Source organism: Schistocerca americana, chromosome 1 (assembly GCF_021461395.2).
Source record: "Schistocerca americana isolate TAMUIC-IGC-003095 chromosome 1, iqSchAmer2.1, whole genome shotgun sequence".
Taxonomy (NCBI): domain Eukaryota; kingdom Metazoa; phylum Arthropoda; class Insecta; order Orthoptera; family Acrididae; genus Schistocerca; species Schistocerca americana.
Window position 1 is genome coordinate 59225087 of NC_060119.1, and position 18606 is coordinate 59243692.

Consider the following 18606-nt stretch of genomic DNA (forward strand, 5'->3'; position numbering starts at 1 on the left):
CCTCTTGAAAATGAGTTTCCTCCAGGACTACAAAATAGTTGTCAACTCTGGCTATCAATCCTTCGTTTGAAGTGAATCTTTGACCACCAAGAAAAATTTTCAGTTTTGGGAAGAGATGGAAGTCTGACAGAGCCATATCAGGTGAATAAGGCGAGTGTGGCAACAATTCACACCTTTGTTCATGTAATTTTTCGGTGGTGATGGCTTGTATGTGGGTGCGCATTGTCTTGATGGAAGATGACTTCCTTCCTTTCTAATCCTGGCCTGTTTTTGCATATCTTGTGTTACAATTTATCCAGGAGGTTAGCATAGTATTCTCCAGTAATTGTCTCCCCAGTGAGGAGATAATCTATAAACAGAATCCCCTTCGCATCCCAGAACACTGATGCCATGACCTTTCCCACCAAAGGAATTGTCTTTGCTTTCTTTTGTGGTGGAGAATCAGCATGTTTCCACTGCTTTGACTGTTGTTTTGTCTATGGGGTATAGTAGTACACCCAAGTTTCATATATGGTCACAAACCGGTGCAAAAAATCTTGTTCGTTTCTCCTAAACTGGGCCAAACATTGTTCCGATATGTCCATTCTCAAGCATTTTGGATCCAGCGTCAAGAGTCGCACCCACCTTACAGATAATTTTTTCATTTCTAATTCTTCAGTTAAAATGTGATATACTCTTTCAGATGACATCTAGCAAGTGTGAGTAATTTCATGCACTTTCAATCAGTGGTCCTTCATGACCATTTTGTGCACTTTTGCAATGAGTTTTGGAGTAGTGACACATCTTGGCCGACCACTGTGCGGATCATCTAAGCTCTCCCGAGAAAATGTAAATTAATTTGTCCACTTGGCAACAGTTGAATATGAAGAAGCAGAGTCCCTCAGTATATTCCAGATATCAGCATGGGTGTTCTTTGCTTTCATACCTTTCTTTGCGAAGTACTTAATCACTGCTCTTGATTTATTTTCCATCTTTGCAAATCACTACGCGGGGAAAACAACAAAGCAACATCACCACCACATCTCTCTTTGTAGAGCACTGGCGTTCCACATGTTTACAGGCAACCATCCAATGAATATCACGTGAACAGCTCATTGCGCTAGCGCTGACCTCTCTCGTGATGATCCCGAAAACTTTTTAAACCACCCTTGTATATGCTTGTATTTTGATAAGGAACATTGTTTCAGTCCAAAATTTTTCTTTCTTCACAGAATCTAGTGAAGATTTTATTGACTGTGAAATCTGAAGGCAGATAATCTCTTGTACACTTTCCCCTTTCATAGTGGCTCTCTCTGCATTTATGTTTTTCATATTATTCTGAAAGGCAATAGTTACAGGTTTCTTTTTACACTTTTTTCTTTGCATTTCAGATTTATGTAATCTCTTCTTGAATTGGGATTTTCTCCCATCAGAAGATTCTTAGACGTGTATGTCATTTTCAGAATCACAAGAATCACCATCCACACTGCTTCTGCTTGCAATACTTCTTTTTAGCTGTACACTTGAACATCAAGTGAAAACTTTTCTAAGCTGCAGGTGTTCCAATGACAATGAAGTCTGGTTGCAACACTATTCCAGGCAGTAAATATTGTTATAACAATGAATCACATCAATTAAGGCAAACAGTATATATACTCCATTATTGTTAACTGCTTGCTGCAGAAAGAGAGCCGAGAAACGAGAGAGTAATTATATTGCATTTGTCCATTTTTGCTATAACTGTAAGAATGCATATATTGTGTTTTGCTAAAACCTTGTTATTTGGAGTGTCCATATACAGGTAATAGTCGACTTTTGTGAAAACTTGGTTCGGGGGTTGATGTGAAAGGTCAACATTATACCATTACCACACCTAACTCAATTTTGAGATTTTTTTGCATACATCGAGTTTAGATTTTTTGCATATATCAAGTTTTGAAACAAATTGGTTAGTGCAGGGGTCTGAAACAGGCAACCTGCGGGCCAAATCAGGCATGTGATTGGCTTCAGTTTGACCTGCTGGAGAAGTTCACAAAGTTGGTCCTAATTGTTTATCAACTAGAATTGCCTATCTTATTGCCAAATTTTGTTTTTCTGTTCTTTCTTGTATCATCATTAGTAAATAATGATTGTCCATCAGGGACATATTAGAACACTGCAACTGTTGAAACTGTTAATTTATAATGAATTAGCTGCATCCAGTTGCTTTGATAGGCGTTCAGTTTTCCATGTTGATATTTCAAGATGCCTGTCAACCTGTCTTCATGTGTTTATACACCGGAGCTCCAAAGAAATTGGTATAGGCATGCATATTCAAATACAGAGGTATGTAAACAGGCAGAATATGGCGCTGCAGTCGGCAGTGCCTATATAAGAAACAAGCTACGATGGCAGGTTGCCAACATTCAGGTAAGTTTGAACATGGTGTTATATTCGGCGCACAAATGATGCGACGCAGCATCTCCAACATAGTGATGAAGCAGGGATTTTCCCGTTCAACCATTTCATGAGAGTACTGTCAATATCAGGAAGTTGGTAAAACATGAAATCTCCAGCATCGCTGTGGCTGGAAAAAGATGCTGCCAGAATGGGACCAATGACGACTGAAGAGAATCATTCAACAATAGGAACTGCAACCCTTCTGCAAACTGGTGCAGATTTCAATGCTGGGCCATCAACAAGTGTCAGCTTGCAAACCATTCAATGAAACACTGTTGGTATGGGGTTTTGGAGCCAAAGGCCCACTCATGTACCCTTGATGACTGCATGACACAAAGCTCTATGCCTCGCCTGGGCCTGTCAACACTGACATGGACTGTTGATGACTGGAAACATGTTGCCTTGTCAGACGAGTCTCATTTCAAATTGTATTGAGCAGATGGATGTGTAAGGGTATGGAGACAACCTCATGAATCCATGGACCCTGCATGTCAGCAGAGGACTGTTCAAGCAGGTGGAGGCTCTGTAATGGTGTGGGGCATGTGCAGTTGGAGTGATATAGGACCCCTAATACATCTAGATACGACACTGACAGGTGACACGTACGTAAGTGTCCTGTCTGATCACCTGCATCCATTCATGTCCATTGCACATTCCGACAGACTTGGGAAATTCCAGCAGGACAATGCGACACCTCACATGTTCAGAATTGGTACAGAGTGGCTCCAGGAACACTGCTCAATCAGCCCACAAAACCCCCCAGACATGAACATTATTGAACATATCTGGGATGCCTTGCAATGTGCTATCCAGAAGAGATCTCCACTCCCTCATACTCTTACGGATTTATGGACAGCCCTGCAGGATTCATGGTGTCGGTTCCCTCCAGCACTACTTCAGACTTTAGTTGAGTCCTTGCCACATCGTTTTGCGACACTTTTACTTGCTCATGGGGGCTCTACATGATATTAGACAGGTGTATCAGTTTCTTTGGCTCTTCAGTGTATTTATTTACAAGTTGTTGCTTTGCGAATGGTGTTGCTGACTTTAATTTGGAAGTTCTTAAGACAGCTATTGTAAAATATAGTAAGTACAATAAAATGTTCACAATGCATTAATAAATATGAACTTATGAAGATGGAGTGAGCATAAAATGAATGTACTCTCAAAACATGTGTTTTGAGGAATAATTTTGTGATGTTACGTGGTGGGAAAGGGGTGCCATTCATATCAGTATATTTCTCCTCAAATGGATACTATAGATTTGACTTTATTCGCTGGGAGCACAGCTGTCACGTCACATCACGTGGTGAAGTGGCCCATGACCGTAAGTATGCGAATCAAGTCCATGGGTCACCAAAGGTTGCCGATCCCTGGATTTGTGCATCCATGAAGGTGTTGAATTTTTAATTTACATTATTAATTTTTGTAAACCTGTGACCTTTTTTCAGTAGTGTATGTTATCCAGACTATAGCTTCTACTTATGGTTCTTAAAGACATATTGTTACCAATAGTGCCATTTATTTTCAAACTTAGTATCTGAGCAAGATGGTCACTAAAGCTTGCATTGCATTTTTTTGTGAAGTTTTGTGTAAACTCATCGTGAACAGGAACTGATCTAAAGCAGTTTCATAAGTGTCTGTTACTCAGGTAATAGCATTTGCTCCAGCATTAAACTATAGTATGCCGCAAGGTTCAAAAGGGTCTCAGTGTTTCTACTTTTTATAAGAAAGACGATGCTGAAGTAACGATAGATTAACAAATCATGATCCATTTTATTTACTTTGTTCACCAATGACTGCAATTTACGTAAGAAAAGTGCAGAATTTCCAAATGGTCATCAGTAAACTGTAGCAATAACCATCTTGGAGTCGCTAATTTTATAGCTGCAATTTCATAGTTCTTTTCTTTGTTCACTCTGGCTAAGTCAGTAGAAGTAATAAAATCTGTATTTTCCTTTATTTAAATTGTTACCTCACCATGTGTATGTTAATTTCATTGATCTTATTACTCAGGAATAGTACATTGTGATGATAAATGTTTAGGTCAGATTTATTCATGACATGGTAGTTAGGTGTCATATTTATAGCATCACATACCTTTAAATTAAATTCAGATTCCCTGTAGTACTGCATTTTGTTTTTGTTCATTTTACTTTCCTCACAGTAACCAGAAGAGCAACAGGGGAACTGATAAATAATTTTATTTAGTTCAAGTGTTTTTTTGATTATTTCATTGACATGATCACCCACAAACCTTTTCCCTTCATAGTCTAAGTTCATTCCATGCTTGGTGTGCAGGTTATGAAGCAGTTTACTTGCATCCACTACATCGCAATTAGCATCTTCTAAATACAGTTTCTTCAATATTTGTCTTCTGAATTTCTTTATTTAAACATGAACTGTAAATTAAATTTGTTCATGCCTGTGAAGTACTGTGGCAGCTACTTTATTTCCAGGCTTATTCCTTTCTAAAAAATTTTGCAGATTTTTCTCACAAACCTCTGCTTCATTGTTTGGTACATCATTTGAAGCCACTATACAAACAATAAATTTATTTTTCCATGTTATTTCTGTTTGATAGTCAGTGTCTGCAACATGTTTAGTTCCTGCTCCAGATTTCACCACACTAGGCACTGTTATGTCTTGAATTATGTCTTGGAATATCCTAGATAAGTACACATGATAGAAGAACAGTGTACAAGAAAGTGATTGAGGATGACATCTACATAACTACAGACCAGTTTCACTGGTATCAGGCTTCTAAAAAATTATGGATATGTTTGTGTATAATAGATTAGTTGCTTATTTGGGAAAGCACTATGTTCCTGTACTATCTGACATGTTCCACATCCAGGAGGACCTCCTCACTACGGATCAATTGGAATGAAAGTAAATCTAATCTAATCTAATCTATTACAACAGGGTTTCAGAAAAGATATATGTACTGAATCAGCAATTACAAACACTGTGTGAAAGTAAGTGGGATCCATAACGTTTTTGGATCTTTCCAAAGCATTTAGTAACATTAATGGTGTGCTTCCAGATGTTCAGCCTAGTTGTTGTGTCTGTTTTATGCTGAATATTTCATGAGTGACCCAGTTGTTGTCTCAAGGTTCTATGAGTTGTGTTGTTACGTACTCGCTGGCTGGACTCCAACTGGTCTTTGAGCTATTGTTAGTCTTAATGCTGCTGTTTATAGCTGAGTTTCACTCCCAACATCCACCACATCCCAGATGATCTTTCATTTTTCAGAGCCTGCACCGATATCCTGTGAACATCACACGAGGAAACCTGATAGAACATATTTGACACCATTGCCCACAGAAAATTACATGTAGAAGCTGGAAACTTTGACATTTGTTGGCAAGCAGAGGACTACATGCAAGAATACTTATGCAGCAGGAAATGATGTGTGTCTGTAGAGAATGCATATCAGTTAAAAACTGAAATGATCAAAAACAGAATTTGATAATGAGCCTTGAGATGTTTAATTTGTTTGTAAGTTGTTCGGGTGTGGAAGAGAAAAAGAAGATTTTGTAGCATGCATATGACATGCCAGTACTGAAGAAAAATATGTTGAATAGTGTAAGACAAAAGAGTATTGTTTTGAAAGTCACAGCACAACGGCTTACGGAAAACTGAACTGGTTATAAAACTGAAAAAGCTAAGCTATATATACATTACTCAGAAACAAAGAAACGTCTGAGCATATAGGTGTAAAGGTGCATTAAAGGCTAGAGCAAATGGCGTATTGTTGTTCATAATGAGCTGAAATGGAAATAGCATTGTCTGTAAAGCATTGTCTGTAAAAAATCTAAGATCTGTCATATTCATTATGAAGGACTAATCACAATATGCAGACAAACAGCTTCTGTGCACAGTATGCCATGGAATTTTTGAACCATATCAGCAGTTTGAAGTACCAGTGTGGGGAAACTCAAATATTCAATAAACAACAATTGTATTCATGTTTTGTTTTTTTGGGGGGGGGCGGGGGGGGGGGGGAGGGGACAGTTCAAAAATGCATGTGTCCACATTAACAACACATGGAGGAAAATCCAGTTAAGAAGCATTCATCGCCACAGTAAACTTTTGAAACTGATCTCAGTACTCACGTACCAGTACCAAATTTCAAAGAAGTCTACCCGAAACTCTACAAGATAGTGTTGGGACAGTAGCTTTTCAGAGACTCTAAAAGACTATCTGGTGGGAAAGGGATTTTACAGTGTTAATTATTACCTACTAACTGCTATTGGTAAATAATGTTCTGTGTAGTCACTAGTATTAGAAAGACTACTTAAAATTGTTATTTTCTTTTACAAAATATGCAATGTTGTGTTTATATTCTTGATGTGTCCTTTATTACATGCACAGTCATTATGCACAACAATAAATAAAAATCAAATCAAATCTGTTGAAAGCTGTAAGGGAGAGAATCATTATCATAGAGTGGGTGATAACTGAGATATTCTTTGAAATGGAATGGATGATAACTACTCTAGTAACAATATTTTTAATTCTCAGTGACATTATTTGGATATGGAGTTGTTCAAGGTGAAAGTCAACATTGAGAGGAGTAGTGCAGTTTGTTGATTGTTAATCTCTTTGTTTTTATACTGAATTGTTTTTAAAATAATTTGAAAGATAATAGGGAGCAATATGAACCTGAAATAAAACTTTTATTGAATTACCTCTTATTTTTCAGAGACACATTTTGAAGAACTGGAAGTTCCAACAAAAGTGAGTATGAATGAACATTTCTCTATACGTTAATCAGATAGTGTGTTGTATGTTACTGATAACTGTTTTATCCCCGACTTTTGCAGGCAGACAGTGTTATCAACGTAGCACCTCTCACAGAAATACCTGAGATTGATATTTCTGATGCTAGTGTAGGCAAAGAAAAGAGGGATAGCAATCTGGAAAAAGTGGTACCAGAAATAGCACAACAAAGAGAAGCAGAACATGGGGATGTAGAAATGATGCAGCTTCCAGTAGTTGAATCTTCTGTGACAAATGTGATTAGTACAGAAATAATAGAATCAGCTGTGTGTGATTCAGAGTCAGACAGGATGGAGGTGCCAACAGATGCTGAGAAGTAAGTGCAATACTGAACATTCATTAAATAATAAAGGCTTTGTGTAATTTGTTTGTATGAACATAGTGGATGGATATATTGACCAAAAGTGATTGAAAGCATTTCCCACATCACCATATTATTTAAATTGTCAGAAATACACTGTCCTCATCTGCAGCGTTGTTTATTATTAAATATTTAGACTGCCAAACAGAATTAGATTGGAAATTTAATGGCTCTAAATTTTTAATCTTGGTCCTTAAAGTTTATAAACATATGATTTTTAAAAATTAAGATATGTTGGTAGCATACATTGCATGTTTCTGCTTGTTGTAGTTAGTGATGATGAAATTGAGAAGATCTGTGAAGAACTTCAATAATTAATAATGCACAAAAAGATTCAAAACTCCAAAATTTATGAGGGACTGGGAAGCAATAGTAGGGAAGGGAAAAGAATGCTTCGTTTTTAGTTAACACATTAGTGCCCAAATTATTTTTTGTTAATTTTTTATGTTTATTACTATTTTCAAGTGAAAAAGTAGTCAGAGCAGCTATGTCAGTATCTGTCCAAACTACTTTCTGTGCGCTTGTTCTGGTAAATCAGCCGTGATGGCACACAAATTATTGGCATTCATTAACCTACATTTATTTACAGAAAAGCAAGACTTGGAGATTTGTATATTGCAGTACATTAATGTTAGGAAAGATGTGTCTCTACTAAGTGAAAAGTTCTCACTGTCTCTTCCACAAAGTGCTGCTGAGCAAGACAACCACTAATGTGAATCAAGAGCGGCTCCAGCAGCTGGCCTGTGAACTCACTGACAGCTACATAACACAGCAGGCAACTGTCTTTATACACTTCATCAGCCCCCTAGGGAGAAGAGGAGCATCACCCAGATATCTTGCCAGAAAATGAATGTTGCATCCAGAGTGTATTATTCAGACAGATTGGCAGCTTTTTTTGGATAGCGGATCTTGCATTTGAGGCTGAGGTTGGTTTCAATGCAAAAATGTAGGTAGCATTTCTGGAAATAAGTATGCTGATTTCACCCTTTCGATTGAGACTGTACTAGTTTTACCATTTAGTACTTTATCCAGTGTTCATTCTCCTCTTTCAATCACTCGCTGTGTGCCTCTGTACTGAATTTGTAGATATGGTTTGACATCGTCTGTACTCAACAGAACATGTGTGCCTGTCTGCAGGTCATGAGGCAAGAAAGCAGATGCCATTCTATGTCTGGAGGCTTGATGTGGGTGGATGCATACAGCCTGATTCCTCAGGTGACAAATGAATTCTGATGGGCCATAGTTCGGTAGCTGTACAGTCCTCAAATTGATGAATTTGCTGGACAGTTGATGTAGTTCACTATATAAGAGCTCCACTGACAATGACTCTAGGTCCATTATGTAAGCATTACAAACAGAACAAAGGTCAAAAAAGACCATACATGATGCTGTTCTTCTACTGGTGACATAATACATTAATGCCTCCTTTAAAGAACAGTGCCATCGTTCAACCAATGTGTTGCTCACTGGGCGGCAACTGGTTGTTTGATGATGGAGAGCACCACAGAATTTGCTGAGTTGTTTAAATAACACAGACTCGAATTGTCAGCCTTGGTCCATTGTAATCTGCAGCAGACGTCTGAAGCAAGAAATCCAGTTTGAAATGAAGGCAAAATGTAACATCTTCACCAATGTGTTGTTAATCAGTGACTAAACTGATCAGTGGCAGTCAATAGATAACTTCGACCATTAGAAGGAGGAACTGAACCCCCAACATCAATGTGCATATGCACAAAGTGCATTGTCCTGTCTGGTAATTTACCAGTGTGCACATGCACATGATGGGCTATTTGATTGAGTCAATATTTAAGACACGCAAGAGCCCATTCACGACAATTCTACAAACCAGGCCAGACAAAACATTTTGGTCCTAAGTGGGTTGAGGCCTTAATGCCAGGATGACATAGGTTGGGCAGGCCGTTGAAAGCATGTCTGCAGAAAGCAGGTGGCACAAACAAATGAGATCTTCCACTGGATGTCACAATGTAATTTTATGTGTGAACCAAAAATGTCAACAAGTTGTAAGTGAAGGCTGGAGGATACACCGTGCAGTAGCTTATGGAGTTCCTCATCATCAGATTCCTGTCCCTTGGCATGCTGAACAAAATCAGTAAAATTTATTGCACTGTTAACCTGTGACAGACAGTCAGTGACCACATTGTTTATACAAAAAATATGGCATATAGCAGCACTGAATTGAGCGATAAGTTCCAGGTGTTTGTATTGCCACAGTGAACAATAGCTGTTGCACTGTCTGAAGGTATAGATAAGCTACTTGTGATCTGTAAATATTGTAAATGCATATGGGACACTACTGTGACCCTCCGTTGAGTACTGTTCAAGTGTTTGGGATCCGCACCAGGTTGCTTAGAGGAACACATTGAAGCAATTCAGAGGCGGGCTGCTAGATTTATTACCAGCACATTCGAACAACACACAAGTATTGTGGAGATGCTTCGAGGACTCAAATGGGAATTACTGCAGGGAAGGCAACATTCTTTTCAAGGAGCGCTATTGAGAAAATTTAGAGAACCAGCATTTGAGGCTGACTGCAGAATGTATCTACTGCCGGTAATGTACATTTCATGTAAGAACCATGAGGATAAGATTAGAGAGATTAGGGCTCATATGGAGGCGTATAGACACTTGTTTTTCCCCCTTTCTGTTTGCAAGTGGAACAGAAAATGAAATTACTATTGGTGGTACAGGTTACCACCCACCATGCTTCATACTGTGGCTTGTCAGGTATGTATGTGGGTGTACTGTAGATGAAACAGAACTAATGTTGAGCTTGCTCCAGGAAAATATAATGGGGCTTGTAACGTTTTCAATGTGCAAAAACAACTTACAATATAGGGCTGGTAATACTACCAATTTATTTGCTGAAAATGTTGTTGTATACAGGAAACTTGTTGTTGGATGATTATAAGGAGATGCAGAAAGATTTGGACAACTTAGTGTAATGAATAGTAATTCTATTTACATTTGGACAAATTCTAGATAATGTCCATAACAAAAAATAAAGAACCCAGCTATACCTGATACAAGATTAGAGGTGAATATCTGTAGCAAGTCACATTAATCAAATATTTAGCAAATTTAAATGTAACGAACTTGAAAAATCTATAAGTGTGATGAATGGAAAACTGAAATTTTTTTGAAATGGTTTATAAAGTGCAATGTATCTGCTAGTGTGCGCAATTTTAGACTATTTCTATCATATATGACAGCAGACATTGGAAGAATTGAGAGATGCAGTATTAATATCATAACAGGTCAGTATAGCTCATACAATAGTGTAATGGTGAAGATAAAGAAGCGTAAAAATATATGAAAGAAATGACTGGAAAGATGTTTTGTGAAATGCCATGGGTAGATTTAGACAACCAGTATTGTAGAAAGACTGAGTGACGGTTTTTCTGCCACCATCATATATATCATGCAGGGATTTGGAAATAATACAAGATATATTAGAACATATGGACAGTAATTTTCCCTCCATCAATGTTCACACACTGTACAGTGGGCTGTAGAGTTCATGTACAAGTGTAGATGTAGCAGGAAGTGCAAAATGGCTAAGCAGGAACAGCTAGAGGACAGATGTAAGGATATAGAAGTATATATCACTTGGAGAAAGATAGATACCACTTAGAGGAAAATTAAAGAGAACTTACCAGAAAAGAAAAGCAGCTGTATGAATATCAAGAGCTCAGATGGAAAACCAATACTAAGCAAAAAAAGGGAGAGAGATAGATACTGCCTAAAGGCAAATTAAAGAGATCTTATGAGAAAAGAGAAGCAACTGCATGAATATCAAGAGCTCTGATGGAAAATCGCTACCAAGCAAAGAAGGGAAAGCTGAAAAGTGGAAGGAGTATATAGATGGGTAATACAAGGAAAATGAACTTGGAGGACAGTGATATAGAAAGGGAAGAAGAAGTAGATGAAGATGAGATGGCAGATATGATACTGCAAGAAGAATTTCACAGAGCACTGACAGGCCTAAGTTGAAGGTAGATGAAATTCTATCAGAACTTGGGAGAATTAGCCATAACAAAAATATTCCACCTAGTGTGAAAGCTGATGGAGAATGTAATAATTCTAATTCCAAGGAAAGCATGTGCTGAAAGGTGTGAATATTACCAAACTATCAGTTTAATAAGTCATGATTGCAAAATACTAACACAAATTATTTACAGAAGAATGGAAAAACTGGCAGAGGCTGACCTTGAGGCAGATCAGTTTGGATTTCGGAGAAATATAGGAAAATGTGAGGAAATATTGACCATAAGAGTTCTCTTAGAAGATAGGGTAATGAATCGCAAACCTATATTTATAGCACTTGAGACTTAGAGAAGGCTTTTGACAATGCTAACTGGAATACACTCTTTGAAATTCTGTAGGTAGAAGGGATATAATACAGGGAGTGCAAAGATGTTTACATATTGTACAGGAACCAGACAGCAGTTACAGGAGTCAGGGGCATGGGAGGGAAGAAATGGTTGAGAAGGGAGTGAAAGGAAACCAAAGAAAAATGAATACAGCGAGAATGTTCAGAGAGAAGAAATGAAAACTTTGGGGTTTGCCAATGACATTGTTATTCTGTCAGAGACAGCAGAGAACATGGAAGAACAGTTCAATGGAATGGATAGTATCTTGAAATTTGTTAACATTGAATATAGATTTAAGGGTTAGGAAGTTTTTTCTGAAGGTATTTTTCTGTACTGTGGCCTTGTATATGGAAGTGAAAAATGGATGATAAGCATTTCAGACAAGAAGAGAATAGAAGCCTTTGAAATTTGGTGTTACAGAATAATGCTGAATATCAGATGGCTAGATCTTGTAACTAATGAGGATGTACTGAATAGAACTGGGGAGAAAATAAATATGTTGCACAACTTGACTAAAAAAAAAGGAATCAGTTGATAGGACACATTCTAACACTGCGAGGGGTCACCAAATTAGAGTTGGAAGGAAGACTGTGTATGCATGTGTTTGTGGGAGGGGGGATTCTAGAGGGAAATTAAGAGATGAATACAGCAAGGATGTTCAAAAGGATGTAGGCTGCAGTAGTTATTTGGAGATGAGGAGGTTCTCACAGGATAGAGTAGCATGGAGATCAGAATCAAACCTGTCTTTGGACTGAAGACCACAACAGCAGCATAGATGTAAATGGAGCAAACCTTTAGTTTTAGTATTTTGTGTTGTTGAAACTGAAAGAATTTGATCCCAAGTAATAAATAGCTTGGGATTTTGGGAAATAGATCTGCATGACAGTTCTGTGAGATAGTGGTTTGCATGAGAACCTGAGAGAACAAATGGTTGCACACAGCGACATCAACTTCTTTGAAGCGAAAGTTATTCTTTGTTGCAGGGGTTTCTACTTCCTCCCACAGAGTTAATTCTTTACACATGCTGTCAGTTGTTTCATGTGAACCATTGTAATGAGTACAAGTAATGGTTTTTCCTTTGTGGGGGACCACAGTCATGTAGAACTTTTTCAGTGATATTTCTGCATTTTAACTGTGGATTTGTATTCATTTATTTCACACAGTCATGAGTTTGGTTTTATAGTCATTCTCGAGTGCAAATTGAAATCTCAAAAAATGGGCGACCTGCCAAAATGACACATCTTCTTCATAATAACACTTATTTCATCTTATATGCCATTCGTATAGAAGAAAATGAGTACAAGTGACAACAATGTATTGGCTGTCAAATACGCATTACAGTTGGTTAATGTTTACTTGTTATGCACAGTTCCAGCCATATTATGTCTTTGATACATACTCATATTCTTTGATATGGTGAATGGTTTATGAGGCCACATAAATGTTAGTTTGATGATGACATGTCATTTTGGCAGATTGGACATTTTTTGAGAGTTCAAATTGCACTTAAAAATAAAAGTAAAGCCGAAATCATGGTTGTATGAAATAAATGAATACAAATCTACAGACAAATTATGAACATTTCTTTCAGAAAGAGTACAAGTAACTTTATCTCTCTTAATAACTGATTTTAGTGTAATCATTGGGCACTTGTTTATTTACTTCATTATATTATGATATAACTTTTGTTGCATACTGTATGCTTTTAGTTTTTCTGTTTACACACTCTAACATTTTGCCATAGGGTAATTTTAGATTGGTTTCTGTGAATCTTCTGTTTCAGATGAATTTCATTCCTGACAGGTATATATAATTAATGAAGTAATTGTGAGAGCTATTGAATTTCTAGCATTTCTAAGAATTACTTTGCAATTAAATGAAAAAGAAAATAGATGAATAGAAACTGAATGCCAAAATGCAACATATAATATATATGGAGAATAAACTTCATTATTATACATTTTAGGCACTGCAGTTGTTATAAATATACTTTTTTTTCTCCAGAATTAGTAAGCCGTTGAAAGAAACCATGAATATATGGAGAAGGCTTAAAGTCTTGCAGAGGTCAATAAACAGAGCTGCTACAGTTTATGATCTTTGTCCACAACACTCAACAACAAAATTCAGAGCTGCATTTACCTTCAAATGCTTACTGGGTGAGTACCTGATCATTTTATGTTAAAGGTTTACAGAAAAGAACACAAAATTTTATTAATACCAGAAACAGCAGTAAGTGGAACAGCAACTCAAATATTTTGCCGAGAGTATCACACACTTTTATTCTAACAGCTTATTTTTAGAATGATATTTTGATAGGCTTATGTGATTTTTCTTCTCTCTGCTGTTGTCGACAATCTGGAAATTATTATATTTTGATGAGTGCTTGTTAAGAGATAAACAAGTGGAGAAGATATCCTTTATTTTGTCTTTTCATTCCATTTTTATGACATGATTGGATTATCTTTGACATTATTTGGAAAGACACTCAACGCATCATTTTAGTGTTGCTCTGTTACTGCTTTGATAGCACATGCAGTTTTTCTTTTGATAAATGTAATGTGTGTGATATGACAGTTTTATTCCGTTACAATAATGGTTATGAGCCCAGTCATGCTAACAAAGGAAATAGGAAACTGTGTTAATGTCAATTAGCTGATCTAAAGTTGAAGATGAAATATTTGCCGATACTGGCTGATTATTTTCGTGCAATGCATTTGGAAATTTTTAATTGATGTTGAGCTATTTTTATGATCTCAAGGGATAGAAAACAACCGTAAAACAAGTGGTGAAATAAACAAAGAAGACAGAAACAGACACACTAATGAGAAACTAAGTGGAGTGAATTGATCTTCCAGGTCATATCAGATGAAAATTATTTTACTGCGTACTCATATGTGGACTGTAATTGAGCCTTGTGAGACACAATCTGGAGAAGATGCATGAGCTGCTGATAAAAAGGACTTCAAGGTAAGCCACTAGCCAAAATTGTACTTTCTATAAGCAATGACCATCAAATGCATATGTGATATTTGTCAAATACGATAATAGTGTTGGAAGAACATCAAAAATTAAATGCCCCAAGAGATAGCAGATTTCAAACAGTGCAACTGATATGGAAGTTATATTTACTAAAAATGAAGAATTGTGAAGCTATGGAAAATTATCTACAGCTGATAAACAAAACTGTAGCAGATCTAGCCAATGTTAAGTGATGAAATTGAAGATGGACTATTCTGTGTGGAGTTTGAGATGAATGTGTTGTAGTAGTTACAGCTTTGTGCAGTTTGCCAGATAATTATTTTAATTGTGCTACAGTTAAGAGGTGTCTGCTTGCTGAAGATGCTAGATGTAATGAAGATAAACATTCTGTAATGTCCTTGAAAGCTAATACTGGTAATCATATGTACCAAAAAACACCAGTTATGGAAAAGGATAGAAACAAATGTAGAAATAAGCGACACGAAAAGGTATTTTTGTTTGTTACAACTGTCACAAAGTCAGTCAAACATCCAACAACTATCCTGAAAATAGTAAATTTCAAAAGGAACAGAAGAAACTAGGTGATGTTAGCATGAGAGCTGCCTGTGACACAATTACATTGAATGCTGATAGCTGGATGGTGGATTCTGGGGCAACTCATCACATGACTCCAAATGAAAATTATTTTTCAGCTGTTGATAAAAATATTTTGGTTGAGATCATAAGCTTATCTGATGGCAGAAAAACAAAAACCGTGCAGGAAGATATAGTAAGGAGAATATAATTAGCATCAAAGGTTTGGTTAAGGGATGCATAGCTGACAATACTCTACTTGTGCGTGCCATTGACCATGCAGTCTAAGAAAGGAAGCAGTCCTAGAATTAGACTGTGAAAAAGAAATGAAATAAACCCATCTGATGGCTGTTTGGTGGGTAAATCAACTCGAAAATCGTTTCTGAAAACTGTATCAAAAGATTCGAAGGAATGAATAACCACTTGAGAACTTGTTCATAGTGATCTCATGGGATGTATTGATGTTCCAAGTTTTGGGGGGAATAGATATTTAATCAGTATAGTGGATGGATGATGCAAGCAGATACATATTTCTGTATTTCTTAAAAAATAAGGATGAAGTATTTGAAGACTTAGAGAAATGGAAGATTCAAGTTGGGGGGGGGGGGGGGGGGGGGGGGGGAAGCAATAAAACACTTGAAGGGAATTCGCATGGACATTGGCATAGAATTCTGTTCATACAAATGGTCACAGTTTTGTGAATCTGAAGGAATTTGGCATGAAAGAACAATGACATACACAACACAGCAAAACCGTGTAGCTGAACGCCTCAACAGATCTTAATGGATGTGGTAAGGTCACAGATGCTAGGAAGAGTTCTTGAGCTGAGCTGATGCTCACTGCAACACGCATAAGAAATTGAGTTAAAAAGAGCCACAAAAACACCGTATGAACTGTGGACAGGTAGAAAGCGTACAAGTTTTCATTTATGTATCCAATCAAAGACATCATTCTAAATTGTCTGCAAGGACTGTAAAATATATTCTTTTAGGATATTCTCTATACAGCTGTGGATACAGGATCTGGATGCAAGATACAAAACAGGTTGTTGAATCCAAAGAGTGTATATTCAAGGAATTTTTGAATGGCAGATGTTCAACTGAAAAAAAGAAACAAAATATGAAGGTGAAAGAGAAGATTCTAATGCTAAGAGGAATTTTATGGTTTCTAAGATCAGGAGGAAAATTTGGAGTAGACTGAAGGTAATCAGTAACTTTTGGAATATACTGAAACTGCACAAAGTAGACGCAGGCCAATAATGACACTTCATTCCAGAAAGAAGGCTTTTGCTGAAAAAGCACAAATAAATGTCATGCAAGGAAGGAGCAGTGATGAACCATTATCATATCATGAAGCAGTTAATTCTGATGAGGCAGTGGAATGGGTAGTTGCAATGAATGAAGAAATTAACTCCTTGAAGAATCACGATACTTGGAAATTGGTTGAGTTATCATCTGGTGTAGTATATGTACTGAAACAAAGTGGCAGATGCTGGAAGAACAAGTGGGTATTTAGAAAGAAGACAGTGGGTGAGAAGCAGATTTTTAAAGCTTGTTTATTCGCGAAGGGATTTAGTCAAGTAGGCAGTGTAGACTATAATGAGCGTTATGCTGCCGTTTCAAATTTTGAAACGATGTGTCTGTTGATAGCAGCCAGTGTTGGGAAAAACTGGCATATTGGCCAGTTTGATGTGAAGAGTGCAGTTCCAGACAGAAGATTTCATCAAGAAGGGTCAAGAAAGTTTGGTTTGCAGGTCAAACAACTCAGTATATGGACTGAAATAAAGTGCCGGATGTTGGAATGATAGTGTAAATAACTCACTAGAAAAACTGGGATTTATTCGAAGTGATATCCCCATGTGTGTGCAAGCTAAGTGCAAAGGAAGGGAAAGCTATTCTGTCTGAATGTGTGAATGGTGTACTCACATTTGCGCAAAGTGAAAAGATGAGCAAAAGGTAAAAACTCTTTTAGAAAGTTGCTTTGAAATTAAGCACTTGGGCATGGTGTCACATGTTAGGAGTGAAATTTGAGAACGGCGAAGATGGAACAGTTACCATATTTACCCAAGTATAATACAACTCTGAATGTAAGACGATACCCCATTTTTTTAATAGGTTCCTTCAGAAATATTTGTTTCTTGACATACTCTCACCAGTCAAAATTACAAACTTCTAATAAACTTATGCCATTTATTGGTTGTATGTGTTTTGATAATAGAAGGAGAAATAAAAAACAAAACAAAAAATTGTTCTTCACTGCCTCCTTTGTTTACCCTGTTGTCTGCGGTACCACATTTTTTAATCATCATAATTGTCATCATGTGAAACTTATACTTTCATTACCACAAATTTGGCTGTTTCTTCTCAGTATGTTGCTTCTATGCTTCTACACTGACGTGAGAATGTAAACAATGTCTGCTCTCTCATTGATTATGTAGCAGGTGACACACCCCACATCACTTCCATCTTACTCACAATGAGTGTCGACAACATTGCTGCATGAAACATGTAAGTAGGCTACTGGACCCAGTCTACACTTTTAGCATCTCCTGCAGAAATGCTATTGTTGAGTATTTGGTCAATTTTAAAGTCAATTTGATGGGTTGATTGGTTGATTTGTGGAAGGGGACCAAGCGGCGAGGCCAACCACTCACCTCCCTGCACTCAATATAGTTCTCAGCTAAGCTCGTGTCACTGTTCCACCTTAATCCTTCCATAGTGTTGTGCCTGAGCAACTGTGAGAAACAGACATCTATATCTTTTAGAATTCAGGACATATGTAACAACAGCAATAATACATAAATAAAAAACTGCAATCATGAATATTGAAAATTGCTTGTCCCGCGACCTAATGCCGCCTGTTGGTAATGTCTCCACAGTGGTCTTTCTGCTGTAATTTATCCTTGTGATAACAACTGCAGTCAGTATAATGAGATTTGTTTCATTTGTCAGACATTTAATTCAAGATTAATTTTCTTTCTCATTTCATTTGAATGTTGATCTAAAGCTGGTTAATAGCTGGTAACGCCCCCCCCCTCCCACCCCCCACCACCAGTATTCTAATTTGTGAACATCTACCGAATTTTCATTTGCAATGCAC

The 18606-nt window shown here is 37.1% G+C and overlaps 1 protein-coding gene across 1 annotated transcript in view; it reads left to right on the top strand.

Moving 5' to 3' along the window:
- LOC124622184 (meiotic recombination protein REC8 homolog) overlaps window positions 1–18606 on the top strand; it is a 380857-nt gene that overhangs the window by 324543 nt on the left and 37708 nt on the right. The window contains exons 12-14 of the mRNA XM_047147832.1: window positions 7127–7161; window positions 7248–7519; window positions 13960–14111. Of these exons, the coding sequence (XP_047003788.1) occupies window positions 7127–7161; window positions 7248–7519; window positions 13960–14111 (459 nt within the window). The remainder of the gene's footprint in view (window positions 1–7126; window positions 7162–7247; window positions 7520–13959; window positions 14112–18606) is intronic.